The 22,341-nt window shown below is 40.3% G+C and overlaps 1 protein-coding gene across 11 annotated transcripts in view; it reads right to left on the bottom strand.

Annotated features, from left to right (window-relative positions):
- The window catches only part of ARFGEF3 (ARFGEF family member 3), a 123,491-nt gene that overhangs the window by 66,535 nt on the left and 34,615 nt on the right, over positions 1-22,341 (bottom strand). For 4 of the 11 annotated variants that reach the window (XM_043543013.1, XM_043543014.1, XM_043543015.1 and 1 more), the window contains exons 5-6: positions 8,539-8,607; positions 384-426 (exon numbers count right to left, since the gene is read on the bottom strand). In XM_043543013.1, the coding sequence (XP_043398948.1) occupies positions 384-426; positions 8,539-8,607 (112 nt within the window). Of the gene's footprint in view, positions 1-383; positions 427-1,983; positions 2,107-5,316; positions 5,449-8,538; positions 8,608-22,341 lie in introns of all 11 variants that reach the window. The other 7 variants (XM_007058073.4, XM_043543011.1, XM_043543012.1 and 4 more) reach the window with 3 other exon arrangements.

Raw genomic sequence — 22,341 nt, 5'->3', positions numbered from 1 at the left:
AGGGAACCCACTTCACTTTAACCCTGCCCACAACACTGAAGCCCTTAGGTTGCAGAGACAGCATATTGTAATAATTAATTATTGCTTTCCTCTAGGGAACACCATTCACACGGTGCAGATGAAGGTATAATTAAAGGTGTTGTCAGCCAAGAAGATTTTTGCAGACAGTTCTCAGTTCTGAAAGTAACCAGAGCCCTTGTACAATGAGTGGGGTGATACCGATAAGGTGTGAGCAGTGGAAAATGAAAGGAGCAGCATGACTCTGCAGAAGATGTAAACACTATGGCAACCGGGTGTCTTGGCAACAGTAGGCGAATACAAGGAATAGTGAGAAAGAAAATCAGATTTTAAAGAGTCACTATAAAATAAAGTGGCGTAGATACCTTGGCTCTTGAACTCTTGCATGGCTTCATGGTTTTCAGTTGTCTATTGAGGGAAAAGAAACATTGTAATTAGAACAGGTGGAAGAATAGTGCTGAAGGTATATGCAGCACTTTAAAGTACTCGGTTCCTAACCTTAAAAAGCCTTAGTGTGGGATTAAGGTCAGAAAAGCAAGTGTAAAGTCACAACTTCCTTGGGTGTCGGTCACACCTGTTTTTCCTACTTTACTAATTTTGAAGGAGAAATTTTCAAATGTGCCTAAGTCCCATTTTCAAAAGTGATTTAGACACCTAAGTCCCATTGAAAGCCATTGGGGCAGACCCCCAGGTACCTGAGTAACTTTTGAAAATGGGACTTATATTCTTAAATCACCTCGGTGCTCTTGAAAATTTTATACTTTATCATGGTTAACACTACAGAGGCAATACAGCTAGAAATGCCCTCTTAGATAATCTAGTTCATTTCTCTGCCAGTGCAGGATTGTTCCCTGTGGTACATACAGCACATGGAAGAAAAAGGTCAATTCTCTTGTCTCAACTGATGTATCATCAGAAAATTGTCAGGAACTAAGTGCAGTTTGCAGAATCTCCATTATAGTCAGGATGTAAAAGCGGAAGTAAATCAACTCAGTTTTCAGATCCAGACAGAATTTGCAGACCTGCCAGCTTGGAAAACAAAATCTTTTTACTTATAAATTGGGCACACTGTATTTGGAGAAAGGCTAAGTATAAGTAACCCTATCATTACATTTTACAGTTATTGCTCAGATTAATGCTATACTTAAATTTTGGCTATTTAAATTTTAAAAAAGGATCTCCATTTTACTGAACCTAGCACAACTGCTTTAAGATTAAACCTCTACACAACTGACAGCTGCAAAATCTGCAAACAAACCAAACAAACACACAAAGGCAAATAATTTCTTCATTAATATGCAAGGAAGTGCTCGTAAGTGCAAGAAGCCAAAGTCATTTCAAATTTGCCCAGAGGTGCTTATAATTCCATCGAGATAATACTTTGGAGTTTAATGCAAACAGCTCTTGTGGATTTTAATAACACAATAAAGGCAATAAAAAGAAACCAGTTATTTTTTGCCAGTAAGCCAGCAGGTGAAGAAGCCCTCTGGCCCAAATCATTTAATTTGATATACATTTAAAAGGATTTGGCTTAAATTTTGTAATTAAAAAAACCCCCCAAATATATTTTCTGTAGCTAAGAATTTATTTGGTACGGGCAACATTTAATATTTAAGGAAGTTTTGGCAAAAGGATTTCAACTGGACTTCACCAAGATAAACACACAAAATAAAAGAACAGAAAAAGGAAGCAAAGTCAAGACAATCTGAGATCGGAATGAAGCCTTTCTGCAAATCAAAATGTAGAGCCTGTCTACTGGAAGGGAAGAGTTGTTTCTGTTGAAGGATTTGTTAGGCATTCGTACAGACGGAACCCCAAAAGGAGGCAGTTTTAAACAGGACTGATGCTGGAATGCTCAAACAACACCAGAAGGCATAGCACTCAGCCACAGAACACTGCATACAGAGACACAAAAAGGACACAGCCATGGAATACTGAACCATCTGTTGATGCCGGAAGGCTCACCGTATTCTCTTGCTTTTGCCGTAACTGTAAAGTCAAGTCACTCAACATTTGGCTGAGGGTTGCCCGCACAGCGGTGTTAATACTCCGCTGGTGACAGCTAGATACATATGTCTCAATGCAAACCTGGTGAGGAAACAAGATAGCAGCACATAGATATAAACAACAATTTAACTGTAGACCATCTCGGGAGGAAGTGAAGCTCTCTTCATGCAGAAAGTCAGCCAGATTTACTAGTGAATAGTGTTAGAAAATTTTTCAGCCATGCAAATAGCCAAAAAACAATATGGTTTAAAAGCAGCATGCAATTTGTCAGGTTTCTAAAGTATTGTGCATGTTGACGTGGCAAGACAAAAATGGCAACCACTCCCCATCCTGTCAAACTATGATGCCCAGGCAGTGGCTTGTGCTGTGGATGTTGCTTTCAAATATTAGCCCTATTGTTTAATTCCAGTGATGTATTCATGACATCAACAGGGACCAAATGAACCTTCAGGAACTGTTACTCTGGAATTCTGCCCCTAGTGGATAAGCAGTATCATCCTCTCATATGAGACTCAAAAAGGTTTTTGTTGTTTCTTTTTAGGTTATTTGCGTAAATTGTTATTTGTGTGGGTTTTCTGTATGAGTAATATGTTGGGGATTTTCAGGCAGTTTCTGCTACTAGGATGCAACTAGGCATCTTGATTGTTCATTGTAAATCATAGTTTTAATTTAGGTTTATTACAGTGTCCAAGAGCCTTTTGGTGCCCGTAAATGGAAAAAAGTTGTATCTGTTTAGTTTTATTATAGTGAGAGTGACTGCTATAGTTCACGTTGAATCAGAGTTTCCATTCTAACTACATATTCAGCTGCTCGTAACTTTTGAAAACTTTCATCTTTAGGATTGAATTTTTCCATTCTTGGACTCTGCCCAAAGACAATGTTTTGCAGAGAGTTATCAAAATGAAACGGAATGCTGAGGATATGGTATTATGCCCAGTGCAATGTCCTTTACCAGATTTCTTTTAGGTGGTGTTTATCTCAAGAAGAGTTTGTAATTACTGTGTTGTCATTTCTGATTCAGCAGCCTCTGGTTTGAGATATGAGGTAATTAGTACCTCCTGTAATCCCTATCATGGGATTGGAACCAGACTGTTTAACACAAACTTATTAATAAATTGTGATCCAAAGGAGCAACTCCACACACTCTGGCATATGTTGAACTCTGTGATTCTGTCTATGGCTGTGAAGTTATTCATACAAGTTCAGTCAGCCTTTATGTACATGGGTTCGTAACACTACCTGTTGTACTCTTCAGGGTGCGGTCATTCAGATTTGTCAGCATTTCTAGCATACAGTCATCTCTGAAGGGTTATAACTCCTCTGTAAAGTCATCCTGGCAATGAATACATACATTCTGCATATGCTGTATGTAGAGATACACAAGGTGTGTGAGGTAATATCTTTTATTGGGCCAACTTCTGTTGGTGAGAGAGACAAGCTATCAAGCTGGCACAGAGCTCTTCTTCAGGTCTGGGAAACGTACTCTGTGTCTTAGCTAAATACAAGATGGAACAGATTGTTTCGCATAAGCAGTTAACACGTATTTCAAGGTGAAGTGGCCTGTTAACACCCCTCCAGTCAGAGAGATAAGGAACAACACTACATATACTGTATGTACACAGATTAATATACAACTGGTATATCCTGTACAGACATCTTTTTAAAGAAAATTTGAATTTAACTGGTTGTCCTTTTTCAAAGTATAGGAGCATAGATGGAATAAAAACATTTTCTTGTTTTAGATACTTGTATTTCCCTAATGAGGAGGAAGTCCAGCTTTTAAGACAAAAATTTAAAGGTGGTTAGCTCATTATATGGACTAATCAATGCGGATATGTACACAGTAACACAATCAAGAGCCTGATCCGATTCCTACTGAAATCAAAGGGAGCTTTGCCATTAACTTCTGTGGGAGAAGGACAGGGAGTAAGCTTAAAATGGAACTGCTGTCCATGTGCATTACTTTTAATATAACAGAATGGAGAATAAGACCAGATCCCAGGATCCCAGAATCCCTTTGAATTTATTATCTCTGCTCCTTTCAACAGACATATCCAGCAGATGCAAGAGGTGCTAATGCTTTTAGGATTTCTGCCTCGTGCTAAATTTTGGGCACAATAAAGCATGATTGAATTCCTTGGTTAGAAATATAATATACTTGATTAGTGTAAATTGTGTGAGCAAAAATGCTACACCCTGGAATAATATGAACTATAGCTCTTGCACCATTCTCATCCCAGTCACTCTGTTATGTCCCAGTGTAGCATTGTGAGAACACTATACGTAGCCCGTGATATTTTGCGCCTCTTATGGGACAGAGGCAAGATAAAGACAAAATCAGTATTTCCTTTCTCAGGTTTGCATGTGTCCCCATCTTAACAATACATTAAAGCCTGATAAAGCTGAAGGCATTTGCATCAGATAATGGACAGAACCTACAGTTCATCTTGGCCTTTGGGGCATCTGTTGACCTTTGAGTGTGTTATATTTCCTAAGGTAAGTGAGGAATTTCATTCAGCATGATCTTAACTAGTAGATGTGTGAGGAAGATTCCATAGATGCATGAGGTCTCACACTGCACAGACTGTCAATGCAGATTAAATGTGTAAAAAGGTGCCATGCAGCTGTCACTACTGTTATTTATACAGTGCACAGTGCTTCATGACAGGAAAACCATCTAAACAAATACAGCTTCCTACACTGAACAGTGTACATTCTAATCCTGTAGTCAGACCTTCATGATCAGATCCCAGAACTGTGTATCACATCATTGGCTTCAATGAGGAGCAGGGATCTGCCAATACAGATCCATTACAGGACTGAGGCGTAAGGAAATACATATGAAATGCCTCAGTTTACAGATAGTGTAATGCGCTATCTTGATGAGCCAGTGTGATTTCCTCTTTATGCTCCTCTGACAGCACAAGAAAATCCTTACTCTTCTGCCATTTTCTAAAGGAGACGTGGACCAGAGGTTGCCATCATATACCACACAAGAATTCCAGTGGGCAAGGAATACAAAATTCTATTGACCACATACAATCATGCAATTCAGACCTTGCTGAGGCTGAACCAGTCACAGGAACTGTGTCTGCTGTGAGGGTTTGAGTAGTAATATTCTTATCTAATTCAACGTACTGAAAGAACTGTGGAAAGACTAAACTTAAAGGCAGGCTGACTTTCTGGAAAGAGCAGGATCGATTTCCCCTTTTTTCTTCCCCCGCCCCTTGTGTGTTAACGTGCAGCACTGTTGCTCAGCTGAGCTCCAGTCTCGCAAGCCAAGCATGATACCTTGTGAAATGTCATTGGTGGGGATGCACCAGCAAAAATGCGAGAGCACAGGGTACTGAAGAGGTGAGCAATGGACACTTTGATCATTTCATGCATTTGGGGGCTTCCAGCTTTGTGACATGCAAAACACAGCTAAGAAAGCAAAACACAAAGGATTAGACAAAGCAATGCAATGGGTTAAACAAGACAATCTCCCAGAACATGGGTGGGAACAGATAAAAGAAGATAAACAAGTCACAAAGCATGAAATAACCTTTCATGCAGGGGCCTGACCAACATTAAAGGTACTGTCTGTAGTTAGACATAGCTAGGTTGGCTGTAGGTTCAACACTAATAATATTTAAGCCATTTATACAACACTCTTCATGGTCAGAGTGCTTCACAAATATTATCTCCTTATCCTTCACAGAACTCCAGTGAGGTTAATAAGCATTATGGCCCCCAGATTAAAGATGGGGAAACTGAGGCTGTGGTTAAGGCCAAAATGCTCAGATCTATCCACTAATTTGGGGTGCCTCCATTATGGACTGATCAAAGTGGCCAGGTTCTAGCTGTAACTCGCCAGAAGGTAATTCCCATTGGCGGGGCACCCCCATTGGCAAGAGATAAGCAGAGACAGGAGAGCTGACTCAAGCACCAGCTCCACCCTAGTATGGGACACATCAGGGAAGGAAGGAAGAACGGGCACATGGCAGAAGAAAACTATGCCAATTCTCCACTGGAATAAGTTCGAGCGGCTGATGCTGGGGCCAGGCCAGTGCTGAATCAGGGAGCCATATCCAGTCCTCTAAGGGTTACCACACCAGTACTGGGAAGAGTTCAGATGCAGGGGAGAACTGAGTCCTCGGGCTTCAAATGTTAAAGCCTTTGTAACATGTATGGGCCAGAATCACAAAGCCAAAGGTGCCTATAGGTGCTTTTCTGTATAGGTATACTAGCAAATGCTCCTAATGTAGTCAGAGCTGATTCTGGTTTTTGCTGGTATAGCGGATACTGATTCCCTGAACAAAATGCACTAACCCAGCAAAAGAACGTTTTTGTCCAATATACACATCTACACTCGGGCTTTTGCTGGTAAAAAAAAAAAAAAAAAAATCACACTCCTAATTGACTTTACTATGCTGGCAAAAGTTTTAAGGGTAGACATGGCCTTTTAAGAGTGAGGATATGGCAGAGCCACTAAACAATGGCAGGATCCAATACTTAACATGAAACAAAGCTGGCGTTTATCAGGGTGTTTTAAAGAGAAAACAGTCATGTGTCATTTGCATATCGTTATCTGAAAATGCACAGCAGAAATAGAAAATATGACTTCAGATAATGCTCACAGTCTTTGTCCCCAGGGAACAAAGAACATGAAGCACTGACAATTGATTTCCACTACCTGAAGTAGCAGCTCGAAGATTGAAATACTGGAGCTATTAAACCCTTTTTCCAATGTGTATTGTATCTTACTGTATCTATCTACAATTCATAGATACATTGGGCTAGATTCACCTTCAATTCTCACCAGCTCCTGCCCTCCACAGTGGAAAGTCTGTCAAAGAGAGGCTGCAGCAGTGGAAAGGAACCATAAGTTTGCCTCTGTATGGTGCATTGGGGCAACAGGGTTTAGCACAGCCTGAAAAGGGGGGTTGCATGGGCAGGGAGGAGGTAGGTGCTGCTGATCCAGTACATCTTTGCTACAGCCCCAAGTAGTGAGGCTCCTACAGAGCCCCCAGAAAACAAAAAAGTTACTCTTCATGAGTTTGGATTTCCTAACATTACTCAAGAGGGGTGAAACCATGAGTTACACAAGTCAGCCCAAATGAGTACTATAATGTATTCTGTACATGGCACGTTTTTAGGACTGTCTTAGAGAGTGTTAACATTTTGTATGGAGACTATTTTGATATTTCTTTTTGCGACTACAGACTAACACAGCTGCTACTCTGAAACCTATTTTTGTATCCGTCTGCCTGCAAAGTCAATTAGTGATGTTTTAGCAGTTAGGTTACCATCGTAAGACAGCTAGTTTTCTTAGTTACCATGCTTCGCCCCCACTCTAGGTAGCAACAGGATCAATTTCATCCCCAGATTTATAAAACGCTACCACTGCCAGGTAAAGCTAGGCACTTCCATCAGGTTTTCTTTTCCTCACGCACCAAGGAAAAACTGACATTGACTTGCAATTGTTAGTCATTTTCTTTCTCCGCTCACTAATTTCACTTGCAACTTCCCAAGCTGCCTTTTAAATAAGAGCAGAACACAGACTGATATCTCCATCTGTAATTATCAATGCAAAAATAATAAACAATAATTATTATTATTCTCCACTACTGAAAAGAACAGCTAACAAGTGCTGTAAAAACAGAGGGGTGTTATGTCATGGGGTTTCCAAGCATTTTCATACAAACCTTTTCATTGCTGTATTATACATGTTGAGTTTGTATACATTCCCCTCAACGCTATGCAGTGTAATTCAATATAATTTTATACTATATTATATACACAACAGCCCTTGTCATGCAATAGGGCTCAGTATTTCTATGCATTTCTTCCTTCCAGGCTACATGAGAGGCTCACTGCTTGAAACTCACTGTGCAACTAAATAGGGCACTTGTCTGAAAATGCTCACTTATAAACAGATCTGCTGTCGGCAGGTGCATTTTCCAGCTGCCAAAGCCCTTTTTACAATTTAATCCAGACAAATGTAATGAGGACAAGGGAAGACTGATTAATGCCAGTAGGACAACGTAATAAATCTAGGGATGTAATAATTCCTTTTCTTGGAGGCATCAGGGATAAGGGACACACTAACAACGCACATTATAGGTCAATCTCATCTCTGATATAACTGTATTAACTTTGGTGGAGTTTCACCAGGGATGAATTTAGCCCTACGTGTTGTTGTAAAGTTGAAGAAGAAAATGTTATTACTGTGAAAGGTAAAGCAAAACATGCAACGTTTTAAACACAGACAATATTGTAATACACAGCAGCCACTAAGAAGAATTTCCATGAGTAGGAAGTGCATCTTCCAGTGCATTTCTACAGCTGTCAGCACTGCGGTTGCTAATCATGTTGACTAATAAACAGTAACACAGGTAATATCAATCATTAAGAATAACTGCAATTGTTTTGACTAAATCAATCTCAGTCTATGTATAGAAAGCGCATTCTAGTTAGTGGCAACAGGTCAAGAAAAACAAGCAATGTTAGTGGGGGATGGAGGGCACTCACCTCAGCAATCTTTAGCACTGAACTTCCATTCAGGTCAAATGTGGAGGTGTACGTGATACAGAGCAAAACCTTGAACACAGAGAGGGGGGGAAGCACAAGAGCTTTAGTTTCATCCACCATTTCTAGTTTGTGGTTGAGTTTTTATATTGTCTGTTGTGTTTCCTAATTACTTTTTCTTCATCATACTCTTTTAGACACAACTCCTTCCATTTTCCACAGCAGCAATTACTAGGGTTGGGGAGGGCAATGAAATTGCTGACTGCTTCCTGCTTGGAAAATTGTGTCCGTTGACCCAAAAAGGAAAGTCACCGCAACCGCAGATGTTATGTTGCTCTATATGTACACATCTTTCAGAGAGGAAGGATGGTTCAGTGGTTTGGATATTAGCCTGGGACTTAAGAAAGCCAGGTTCAATTCCCTGGCCTGCCACTGATTTCCTGTGTCATCTTGGGAAAATCACTTAGTCTCTCTGTGACTTAGTGCCCCATCTGTAACTTACCTAACAGGGATGGTGTCAGGATAAACACATTAAAAAGACTGTAAAGCACTCAGATACTATGGGAAGTGAGGAGCCATGCAAATAAATATGAAAGAAAGCAGTGAACAATTTAGAAACCAGTCCTTGCATTGGCATCAATATAATAAAGATTAAAAATTTACAATCAGTAACTTTAATTAATCCACAAAAGATCCCTGCCAAGAAGGAAAACAGAAAAGGGAGGGTCTTGAAAAGGACTGGGGAGGCTTAAAGGGATCCCTTTGTCTGACAATATTTTCATATTATTATTATTTGTACTACACTCGTGTCTAGAGGATCAAAACCCCATTGAACAAGGCACTCTACCAACACCTAGAAAGAAACCTTCTTCTAACCAGCCTAAATTTGCTCATGATTATTTGTTCCTGTGCCAACATTATCCTTTAGCTTAAATAGCTTTTCATCTCTCTGGTGTTTTTCCTCTCCCTCACCTCCCCCCCAGATATATTTACTGTAGACTCCACATCTGGGAGAAAGATTCCTCCATGCAGCTCACTTGCACCAGACACAAAAATCATCCATTACTGAAGGTAAGTGCAGGGAACTTAAGCTTTAGCACTAAGGATCCTTTGATCATCATCTGTCAGCTCTTACAGGTACAGAGGAAAAACCCATCTGTAGAAAAATGTGTCGTTTCCCCCATAGCATACAAATGTCGGTATCCTCCTAAGCATTCACTTGCCTGTCAGCCTGAAAAATGAGTGTGTTCTTTGTGCTCAGAAAAAGATGGATCTTTAAAAACGATATGGGATGTAACTCTAAACAACACCAGAGCACAGAAATGGACAAGTTTGATTTCATGCATTTATAATTTGCCCTACCAACAAGATACCCCAATTTTAAAAAAACATCTGCAAACAAGTCAGGAAGATCCAGAAGCTGAACCTTGTTAGACAATACATATATGTTAAGTGTACTATATACCACATTAATGTATAATGAAATGTTGTAATGCTTAATGTCTGTAAAGTGCCTTTAGATTATCAGATGCAAGTTGCTCAGTATCATTATTTCCTGGTGTTGCCAAGAAATACAACCCTCTCTGGGTACATTCAAGATATTAACAGTATCATATTTTACTTATCTTGACAAAAACATCTCCTGAATTTGGGTGCTGGGACACACATCCTCAGCACTAAGTTGATAAAGAAAACAGAGGAGAAAATGGTACTCTAACACTCCCACAAAACAAATAATAAAGAATATTGTAAAAAAGAAAGTAACATTCAGAAGAGTTCAGATACTCCATCCAGATATACCCATTTCATTGATGGGTGAATTCTGCACATGATTTGGTATGCCATAAACATATTCCATACCTGTTCATTACTGGATTCATAGCACCTTTCACTTGAAATGTTTGTTTGTACTGCTCATAGCTGGAGACAGGATGAACTGCCAGATGGATCACTGGTCTGATCTGGCAATTCCTGTGTTCCATTCTCATACAGAGGTCATATTTCACATGCCACAGGTCTCCAAAAGGTGTGCAGGTGCATCTTAAACACCCACATCTGAATATCTGGTCCACAATTTGCAAAGTGCTATTGTACCCTTTAGAATTCAAAGCCTTACGTCAATGTAAGGTACAGTCTTTTCCCTGGCACTAATGACACGTAGCACCCCTTGTGTGCTTTGTGTGACTTCTCTGCTCTTTTATGGCAGCTCAGCCAAATATACCTTTGTAAAAGATTTCGTGCTTTGCAGAACATTCTGTGAAACACAAGGGAATATATCCCATAACTGTATTCTTATGAGGCTCTGCTTACTGAAATGATGATTCCTATTTCTTCACTCATTTAATTTTCTCTCCATCTTGTGTCTTTAAGTGGCTGCAGTTTGAGCAGGTAGGAAATGTGTCTAGTCTTTCCTGCCAGAGATGCCAGTGAGCCTTAAGTAGTTGGCAACTGACTCAGTTTCTGGTATCGGGATCAGACACAAAACACTACAAATGTGATCAGCTGGTTGCTGATGAAGAGGTGACAATGAAAACATGTTTTGAAATAACAGGGAATTCAGGCAAAAGTAGATTTGAATGCTAATAATTTGTAGGGGTTAGATTTACAACAGAGTGGGGAAGCCATTTTCTCACACAGGTTGTGGGCCTTACTGTCTTCTAAGGCCTTGTCTACTGACAAAAACAATATAGTTAAGGTTGTCCCTCCCCTCCCTGCCTCCCAGTGCGGATGCAATGATATCAGTATAGAAGTGCTTAAGGGGAACAAGCTATAGTGGTATAAGCACTTCAATACTGATATAACTGTGTCCACACTAGGGGTTATGCTGGTAAAAAAAAAATTATATCCCTAACTGAGATAGTTATACTGTGTACAAAATCTGTATGCCAACTTGGATTTGTCGAAACAAATCATGTCAAACCCATCTAATAGAGGGGAACAAGACTTGTGGATAGGATGGAAGCAGTACATGGGATATATCTCAACTTTAGTAAGGCTTGTGATATCATCTCACATGACCTTCTCAAACAAACTAGAGAAATACATCCTAGACAAACCTACTATAAAGTGGGTGCATAACTGGTTGGAAAACTGTATTCAGAGAGCAGTTATCTATGGTTCACAACCAAGCTGGAAGGGCAAAACGAATGGGGTAACACAGGGATCTGTCCTGGGTCCAGTTCTATTCAATATCTTCAGAAATGAAGTGGATAATGGCATAGAGAGTACATTTGTAAAGTTTGCGGATGGTACCAAACTGGAAGGGGTTGCAAAAACTTTCGAGGACAGGATCAGAATACAAAATTATCTTGACAAACTGTAGAAATGGTCTGAAATAAATAGTATGAAATTCAATAAGGACAAATGCAAAGTACTCCACTTAGGAAGGAATAATCAACTGCACAAATACAAATGAGGAATGTTTGCTTAGGAAGGAGTACTGCAGAAAAAGAACTGAGGGTTATAGTGGATCACAAACTAAATACAAGTCAACAATTTAATACTGTTGCAAAAAAAGCAAACATCCTTTTGGGATGTATTAGCAAGAGTGTTGTAAACAAGACACGAAAAGTAATTCTTCCAGTCTACTCAGCACTGATAAGGCCTCTATTGAAGTATTCTGTTCACTTGTGGGCACCACACTTCAGGAAATTGGGAAAAGGTCCAGAGAAGAGCAACAAAAATTAAGAGTCTAGAAAAAACATGACGTATAAGGGAAGATTGAAAAAATTGGGTTTATTTAGTCGGGAGAAGAGAAGACTGAGGGTGGTCATAATATCAGTCTTCAAGTACATAAAAGGTTGTTATAAAGAGGAGGGTGATAAATTGTTCTCCTTAACCACTGAGGACAGGACATGAAGTAATTGGCTTAAATTGCAGCAAGGGAGATTTAGGTTAGACATTAGGAAAAAACTTCCAAACTGTCAGGTTAGTTAATCAATGGAACTAATTACCCAGGGAGTTGTGGGATCACCACCATGGGAGGTTTTTAAGAACAGTTTAGACAACCACTTGTCAGGGATGAACTAGAATCTGTAATACTTAGTCTTGTCTCCGTGCAGGGGACTGGACTAGAGGACCCACTGAAGTCCCTTCCAATCCTACATTTTTACAACTCTATGGAGACTAGACCTAAGATAGAAAAGATGGCTTTTGACTAAAACCCAGAACTAGTCAGGGGTTCCGGTTCTTTTCCCAGCCCTGCTGCAGGCTTCTTTTGTGACCCTGGCCAAGTCATAGGTAACCTGTAACTTCTCTGTGCCTGAGCTGTCTAAAAATGGGGATAAAAAGAGTTCTCTACCTGAGGCTTAGTTCATGAATGATCTTTGAGATCTCAGATGGAAGGTGTTATAGAAATGCAAATTATTAGTGCGTTACAAATGATTATTTAGATCTACTAAAAACACTGCTAATATACTTCTCTCCATCTAACATGCTCCAGCCACAGACTAAATATGTTAAACACAAGCATAAACACCACAGACAGATTCTGTACTGAAAGGAAATAATGTGCATTTCACTGAGACATGACATTTTACCTCAGCAATGAATGGCTGTGAAAGTGTAAAACAGACTACCAGGCAATTTCTAATGGCATCTTTTGTAGCAAAAACAGTTCTTCTCTCGTATATCAAGGTGGACATTAGAAAGGGGAGTTTATAGTAAAGTACAATGAGAAGAGAAGCTAAAGGGAAGGAGCTTTACACAGTTCGGAGAGCCTGAAAAGAAACAATCTTATAAATAAGGAATATTGTTACTGCTGTGATTCCTGCAAAGTCAGACAGGTTCTATTATCTTATAAAGGTTCTGATCAAATCGGATTTCTAGCAATGGGTGACCCATAATAAAAACTGTTCATTTTAATTATTGGTGGAGCTCTGCCCATCATGGAACAAGAAATACTGTCTTTCTCCCCAGAGCCCAGGATACAAATGGTATTACAAGGCAATATCAAACAGCATGCACAGATGGGTTTTCACAATGGGCAAAGAGAAAAAATAATTGCTTTTTGTAATACACTGAAAGTCACTTTTTACAGAAGGACTTTACTGTATAAAAAGAGGGTCACTTTAATTGGAATTGCAATTTCTATCCTGAAATGCATTGCAATCAGATAATGAGTGGGAGAAAGTGAGTACTACCCCCATTTTACAGATGGGGAAAGTGGGTGAGAGAGGATAAGAATTCCAAAGGCACTTAAGTCCAATGAGACCTAGGTGCTTTTTAAAATGTTACCCAGGGAGATCAAGTGACTTGCCCAAGGTCCCACAGGAATGTCTGCGACAGAGCTCGGAAGTTAGACCAAATCTTCCGAGTCCCAGTCCAGTGCCATATCCACAAGACCAATAGGGTCCTATGGTATTAAATTTAATAATTATTATTTTTCGGGGGTGGAGGGAAAGGAAGGGAATGGAGACTGGTTTTCTGTAGTGCTAGGATCTGAATACCTGTTAATAAATATGAACCTTACTGCAAAGAAACGCAACCAGGAAACATCTTGATAGCTGATGGAATATCTGTTAGTCTGGTCATACAGATTGCTCTGGCCTTGTAAGGAAAACAAGGGCAAAAGAAATGAAGAAGTGCCTTAATGACTCTACATGGATCATTGTATACATCATGGCGCTTCTAATTCTGGGGAGGATGAAGACAGTGGTTTCCCATGAATCAGCAGCGCTGTGAAAGGCTTGGCTATCAGTAGGAATTAGTGTTCTGGGTTATCAATGCACCATGGTTTCAGACAAGGACTCGTACCTGGTGTGGAATAACGTCACATGACATTCTGAATGTTCCCAGAAGAACATGCTCACTAATTCACTGGACTAAAAACTACCACTGAAAAATACTTAAGTGTGAAACTTCTGCTTATGTAGCACAACGGTAGGCGGGAAGGCAGTGATTTAGGGCAATCACCTAATAGATATTTTACAAGTTTCTTTAATGGCTCTGGCAATGGCTTTTGTCTTCAAAATTACGATACTCTAATGTAGGGAGGATTATAAAAAGCTGACTGGCAAAGCCATGATGAGGTATTCTGCTTAACCAGCTATAGCAATACTTGAATATATCGTGTTACTCCATAAATTAAATGACAGTTAACTTACAAGCAAAACCAAAGCAATCACAAGAAAAACCTATAAGACAGACAAATGAATTCCATTCCCAAATGGAAAAACTCAGAGCCAGACTCTGGGGCCGCTCCTCATGTTGAGCAGTACTGCATGGGTAGTTCCACTAAGTAGGAGTATCCAAAAAACCACCCATGGCATTAGGTATGATTCAGCATGATTAGAATCTGGTCCTATAACGGCAACAGAAACTAATACAGATAATAAGAGATAAAAAGGCAAATGACAGCTGGACAATAGGATTTTTAAAAATACAAGAAGATGGGTGATTGGGAGAGTAGTAAAACCAACCAGGAAGAAGTAAAAAGAAAAATGAGAGAAGCAAAAAGTAATAGCTAGCGGCAAATTGCAGAAAACAGACCAACAAAGGGGAAATTTTAAAATATAGAAAGGATCAAAGAAACCATTGAGCTACTTTACATTGGGTGGACATAACCGTCTATATTCCAAAGGGGATCACATTTGAGAGAGAGAGAGAAACAAGCAATTTGTTTCCTCCTGTTGTAATGCTATTGAATATTGTTTATTTTAAAAGGCAATTAATAATAATAAAAAGATTTTGCAAGAGATAGAAAAGACAGGGTAAGGAAAGGGATTGTCATTGACAGGCAGTCAATAGTGGACAAAACATTATATTAATTTGGATATTTCTCTGACATGTGATAGAGTTATTCCTGATGTATTCAGATCATTTTATCATACCACACAATAAATCTCACAATAGTAATGTCAGTGAACCTTTCCAAATTATCCTAACAATTCTCTGGGCAAATGTTATAAGGATGTCTACCTTTTCTTTCTTTCTTTTTTTATTGTGATCACAAATAAACAAACAATAAAGCTGAGGTTACATGAATCCAAGAAAAATATGAAAGTAATAAGGAAAAAAAAAAAGAAAGTCACATGGATCTCGATCAAAAGGTAAGTCATTTGCAATTACACCCCTTATGTAAAAATGTGCCAATATATTTTTATATGGCCCATGTACGTATGTGATAATATAGCTTGGGGTGGTCTGTTTAGAGTCCATATTACCTGGTGTACGATTAACAGTAGCAGTTCTGCTAAAGAGGAGACATGGCTGAGCCTACTAGAATGACTGTTCAGATGTGGGCAGCTGGAAAAACTTAGGGTAGCCTGAAGGCTGCTCTATGTCATGCGTTCGAACAGAACTGGTGCCTGGCAGCCAGGCTATACCAGGCACATAAAAACCACGGGTCTGACCCAGAAATTTTCAAAGTGAAAGGGATTATGCGTGGTGAACTTGAGGAAATAGTTTTAGGACCTCAGCTATGATGTTCTATTTTGAGAAAATGCTTGCTAATACAATGTTGAGATTTTATTTTTATATTTATTTTATTTTATTTGCTTAGAAACCAGGAAATAAAAAATAATTCTTCCCAGAGCAATTGTATCTATTGGGGCTGTCAAACGATTAAAAATATTAATTGTGCTGTTAAACAATAATAGAATACCATTTATTTAAATATTTGTGGATGTTTTCTACATTTTTAAATATATTGATTTCAATTACAACACAGAATACAAAGTGTACAGTGCTCACTTTATATTTATTTTTGATTACAAATATTTGCACTGTAAAAATATTATTTTTCAATTCCCCATACAGAAGTACTGTAGTGCAATCTCTTTACCAAAGAAGTTGAACTTACAAATGTAGAATTATGTGCAAAAAAACCCTGCATTCAAAAATAAAACAATGTAAAACTTTAGAGCCTACAAGTCCAAAGAGCCCAACTTCTTGTTCAGCCAATCGCTCAGACAAATAGGTTTGTTTTTGCAGAAGATAATGCTGCCTGCTTCTTATTTACAGTGTCACCTGAAAATGAGAACAGGAGTTTGCATGGCACTGTTGTAGCCGGTGTTGCAAGATATTTACATACCAGATGTGCTAAGGATTCATATGTCCCTTAATGCTTCAACCACAGTTCCAAAGGACATGGGTCCATGCTGATGATGGGTTCTGCTCAATAACGATCCAAAGCAGTGCGGGCCGACGCATGTTCATTTTCATCATCTGAGTCAGATGCCACCAGCAGAAGGTTGATTTTCTTTTTTGGTGGTTCGGGTTCTGTAGTTTCTGCATCAGAGTGTTGCTCTTTTAAGACTTCTGAAAGCATGCTCTACACTTCGTCCCTCTCAGATTTTGGAAGGCACTCAGATTCTTAAATCTTGGGTCGAGTGCTGTAGCTATCTTTAGAAATCTCACATTGGTATCATCTTTGCATTTTATCAAATTTGCAGTGAAAGTGTTCTTAAAGCAAACAACATGTGCTGGGTCATCATCCGATACTGCTATAATATGAAATATATGGCAGAATGCGGGTAAAACAGAGCAGCTGACACACAATTCTCCCCCAAGGAGTTCAGTCACAAATTTAATTAACACTTTTTTTTTTAACGAGCATCATCAGCATGGAGCATGCCCTCAGGAATGATGGCTGAAGCATGAAGAGGCACATGAATCTTTAGCCATCTGGCATGTAAATATCTTGTGACACCAGCTACAACAGTGCCATGGGAACGCCTGTTCTCACTTTCAGATGACACTGTAATTAAGAAGTGGGCAGCATTATCTCCCATAAACGTATACAAATTTGCGATTTCTCTTAGCGATTGGCTGAACAAGAAGTAGGACTGAGTGGACTTGTAGGCTCTAAAGTTTTACATTGTCTTGTTTTTGAGTGCAGTTATGTAAGAACAAATCTGCATTTGTAAGTTGCACTTTCATGATAAAGAGATTGCACTTCAGTACTTGTATGAGGTGAATTGAAACTTACTATTTCTTTTGTTTATCGTAAATATTGGTAATCAAAAATAAGATAAAGTGACAGTGTATACTTTGCATTGTGTTGTAACTGAAATTGATATACTGAAAATGTAGAAAAACATCCAAAAATATTTAATAAATTTCAATTGGTATTCGGTTGTTTAACAGTACAATTAATCACGAGTAATTTTTTTGAGTTAATCGCGTGAGTTAACTGTGATTAATCGACAGCCCTAGTATCTATATTTTAATATTGCACAGGATTTTTAATGTTAAGGCCTTAATTATAGGTGAAGCACACAGAAATACTTAAAAGTTAAAGAGCTACCTTAGGAAGTGCTAAAATTTAAGGGTCATCTTCAGTGGCTTATGACTTTTTCAGCGTTCTTCCTTTTGAGACGAAACACGGAAATTCGCTCTTGGCCGAGGAGTTAATTTTTTGGAAGGTTTGAGCTGAAACAGTTCCACCACTTTCAAGACTGGTGAGAGTGGAAAGAAAATACATTTACCATCATACTTTTTTTTTTTTTTTGGTAATTTTTCTTAAGCAGCTGAAGTATCTTAACAGTTTGAAGTAGAAACTTGAAATATGGCCAGAAGATAGATAGATACTTAGGCTGCAGATGCAGTTTTTGGTGGTTTGAGAAAACGCTGGTAGCGATTTGTGAAAGTTAAAGGGCTTTAAAATATTACTCTGTGCCCACACAGTGACCTTTCTAATTCAATCCCTTAATGGTTTACCAATGTTCTCCTGGTTCTATGACCGCATTTGTGGGTTATGAAAATCTGTAGGGAGTTCTGCCTCCTCCCACACTACACTTGAGAGTTTTTATGAAGGGATGCAGGGCTCAAAGCCCCGCCTCCTTCCATGGGATATAGAAAGATGTGAATCAAATGAGGCAAAGGAGGCTGACTCATTGGTTGTGCTTGCTGCCTGGTACTATTCTAGACTTTATAGGATTTTATACCACACATCACCATGGCATCTGGTATATAGTACACAGCATTTTATTATTAGTTAAACTAATACTTAGGGCCCTACCAAATTCACAGTCCATTTTGGTCAACTTCACGGTCATAGGATTTTAAAAATTGTAAATTTCATGATTTCAGCTATTTTAATCTGAAATTTCATGGTGTTGTAATTGTAGGGGTCCTGACCCAAAAAGGAGTTGGGGGGAGGTCACAAGGTTATTGTAGGGGGGGGTTGTGGTACTGCTACCCTTACTTCTGTGCTGCTGTTGCTGGCGCAATCTTCAGAGCTGGGCTGCTGGCTGGGAGCCCAGCGCTGAAGGCAGAGCACTTGCCAGCAGCAGCGCAGAAGTAAGGGTGGCATGGTATGGTGTTGCCACTCTTCTGCGCCGCTGCTTGCAGAGCTGGGCCCTCAGTCAGCAGCTGCCACTCTCCAGCCGCCCAGCTCTGAAGGCAGCAGTGCAGAAGTAAGGGTGGCATGGTTTGGTACTGTGCTGCTGCTGGGGGGGCACTGCCTTCGGAGCTGGGCACCTGGCCAGCAGCTGCTGGTCTTCAGCCACCAGACTCTGAAGGCAGCGCAGAAGTAAAGGTGGCAATACCTCCACTCCGCTACAATAATCTTGCGCCCCCCCACCCCGCAACCTCCTTTTGGGTCAGGACCCCCAGTTTGTATAATGCTGGTCTCCCCCATGAAATCTGTATAGTATAGGGTAAAAGCACACGAAAGACTAGATTTCATGGGGGGACAGGGGGACGGACACCAGATTTCACAGTCTGTGACGCATTTTTCATGGCCATGAATTAGTAGGGCCCTATTAAGCATGATAGAATTTCTTTATTTCTTCATTTTTCTTTTTTGAAAACAGTAGCAATTTCCATGCACAAAAACCTATATTATAAGAATATGAAAGCTGAAAAGTAAACCAGTCAAAAAATAGGAAATGACAAAATTCAAAGGTTGTCTGTGAAATCTTAACTCTGCCCCTTTACACATCGTATATTACAGTTGATCACGTGTTATTTTATCCAGAAAATTTGGCTCATTTATTGTGTATACTGGACAAAAAATGAGGCAGGGTTGACTTAGCCTGGGGTCGAGAACTCTCTCATCTCATTCCCTGTCAAAATTGTATGTTATAGACTGAAAAAGGGTCTGCTGAAGAGGAAAAATGGTGGTATGGATAATGCACTGGACTGGGACCAGGTAATCTGTAGCGAAGGAGCAGGGATCATGTAGAAAAAACAGTGGGCCAGTTCCTGTCTCCCTGCCTTGTTCCCTCTGCACTGCTCTGGAGAGTTGTCCTAACAAGGCAGCTGGAGTCTCCCCTAATATAGTTGTAGTATAAGCCGACATAGCCACCTCTACGTCACTCGTTCTGCCCCTCTACCTGCTGGGGAAAGCGGTGTTCCTGAGTAAGCCAGGCGTGGGGCTTCACCCCAGCTGAAAGAGAAACTGCCGATGTACTACTCCACCTGGCATCGTTTATGGAAGCTCTTGGGCTGCTCTAAATTAAACCAGGGGTTGGTTCAGCCCCCAGTCAGGCTGAAGATTAGAGGACCAGAAAGATAGATTAGAGCTACCTTTCCCTTTCCACATGTAGCCCTGCACCAAACATAGCTCAGCCAGACATGAAGATCTAGCCCAGTACATAATCATGTAACAAAAGATTGTATTGCAATGCATAGGCGCAAAGGGCAGAGTTAAGACTGCACAGATAATGTCACTTGTCACTTCCTGACTTCTGAATGCTTCATTTTAAAACTTTAGGTCTAGATTATAACCTACCCATATACAGTCTCACAGGGGCGTAAGGAGGTATAAGACTTCCCTTCTCTCATTTTTGTGTGGACTGACAGTCAAAGCTTGAAGAGGAGAGCAAGCTACACTGGGCTGGAGGGGGGCAGAGAATGGGTGGGTGGGGAATGGTTAGAACTTGGATGCTACCCCTTAAATACAGTGGTCAGTGGAGCTAACCTGGTGCATGGTAATGAGCTGCAGTTACTTTCCACACAGTTGTAACCCACACATCTCCTGGTTGTGGTGCTCTGTCCCCGACTAGTAGCACCGAGACCACATAGAGATTAATGAGCACCATACCCACAAGGAGTGTGGGTTACACAGCAATATGGGAAATAGGGAATGAATTGTGGCTTTCAGACAGTATGTCTATACTGAAAAAAAAAAAAAAAAAAAAAAAAAAAAAAAAAAAGACCTGCGGGAGCCAGTCTCGGAGCCTGGGTCTGCAGACTCAGGCTTGCACTACAGGGCTACAAATAGCAGTGTAGATGTTTCCATTTGGTGGTGGATCTCAGACCCCAGGCTCCAGCCTGAGTAGTAAGGTCTATATTGCTATTTTTAGCCCCGCAGCATTAGCCCTGTGAGCCTGAGTCTGTAGAGCCGGGCTCTGAGCCACTGCCGTGAAGGCTTTTTTCCAGTGTAGATGGAGCCTGAGCTACACTTCCTTCCCTGGGCTGATGGAGTTCAGTGCAGTCCCTCATGTGTGGCTAGAGGTAAAGTCTCAATCTCACCCTTAATGTTCTTTTGATGTAATTTTTTTGCATGGGGTATGTATTAAATGGGGAAAAAATAATGCGATCTTAAGACTATACATTTCAAACACAAGTGTAAGGATATGAAAATGTTGACATTCTCATTGTAATATTAACATGCCAACATTGCACATAATAGTCAAATGCTGTTCTGTCACACCAGTGCAACCCCACTGGGTTTCAGTCAGCGTAAGGCAAGAGAGAGCAGGGAGCAGTATAATAGGGATGGGAGGTACAGTCCTGTAGCTACAGCTTCCATCGGTTATAGCTGATCAATGGCCACGTCTCAGGTGTCTGCAATGCTGAACACAGCGAGTGTTTCAGGCCGCAAGCTTACACAGATGGGTAACAAGGCCATTCTTCTCTGAAAAATGCTTCATAAAAACATTGACGGACCTACATTTGCATTTAACCTTATATTAAAAATGCCATGCCAGGTCAGCAGTGAATTAGTTTTGGAGTAGCAGCGACAGTCACTCTTTGTACCTAACTTCTAGAGGTTCTGAGCCAATAACATGAAATGCTTATTTTGCTCCTTTGTAGTTTTGCTGGTTCGAGAAGGTTCATAAGGGATAGAAAATGTGTCAGACAGAAGTAACCCAGGGGGCAGTAATTTAATTGGATCCATACTCCAAACTGGGGCTGTAAAACTGATGAAGTGTGGTTTTCTTGCCAGGTACTGCCAATTTCCTCATGGTAGGTTCTTTGGATATGGAGGAAAAAATTCTTCATGTCCTTCGATTGCCATGTATTCATCTGTGGAACCGTTAGGCTCCGCACGGACAATGCCAATTGGAGCCTTTAGTGCCTTTCTGCTCTGCTCAGGCTCACTGCTGAATGATAGTACAAGCTGTGAAAAAGCCATTCTAATAAGTCTGGTTTGGCCCTGAAAGTTAAATCCTAGCAAACTACTGCTCTGAAATAGTCCCTCTAAGGTCAGTCCTGCTGGGATCATCACAGTGGATTGCAGGGCACTGCAGCCTGAATCCCTTCTCAGGAGAAAGGGGCTTGGGGCCCAGCCCAGGCAGAGGTGAATGCTAGAGGCCCAACACCTAAAGAGACGTACCTTGAACAGCACAGGGAAGGGGTCGAAGGGGGTTTCCCTAAAACTGTGACCAATATATGAAAGTTTGGTCTATAATGCACATCAATTTTCAGTCAGTTGGCCAGTAAACAACTGAAATGAGGAATACAAGGGAAGGGGTCATGTGACCACACATGCTACACAGGCCATCTCCCACAGTGCAAAGATTTACAGCACACCTCTAGATGGTAAGATGGTGAAACAGGCCACTATCTACTTCAGCTCTTTATCCATCACTGTTTTATCCACTGAACATAGTGAAATTTCACGATTTTTCTCTC

Source organism: Chelonia mydas, chromosome 3 (assembly GCF_015237465.2).
Source record: "Chelonia mydas isolate rCheMyd1 chromosome 3, rCheMyd1.pri.v2, whole genome shotgun sequence".
Lineage (NCBI taxonomy): Eukaryota > Metazoa > Chordata > Testudines > Cheloniidae > Chelonia > Chelonia mydas.
The sequence above is the reverse complement of the archived record's forward strand: the minus strand, read 5'-3'. Positions and strand labels throughout refer to the sequence as shown.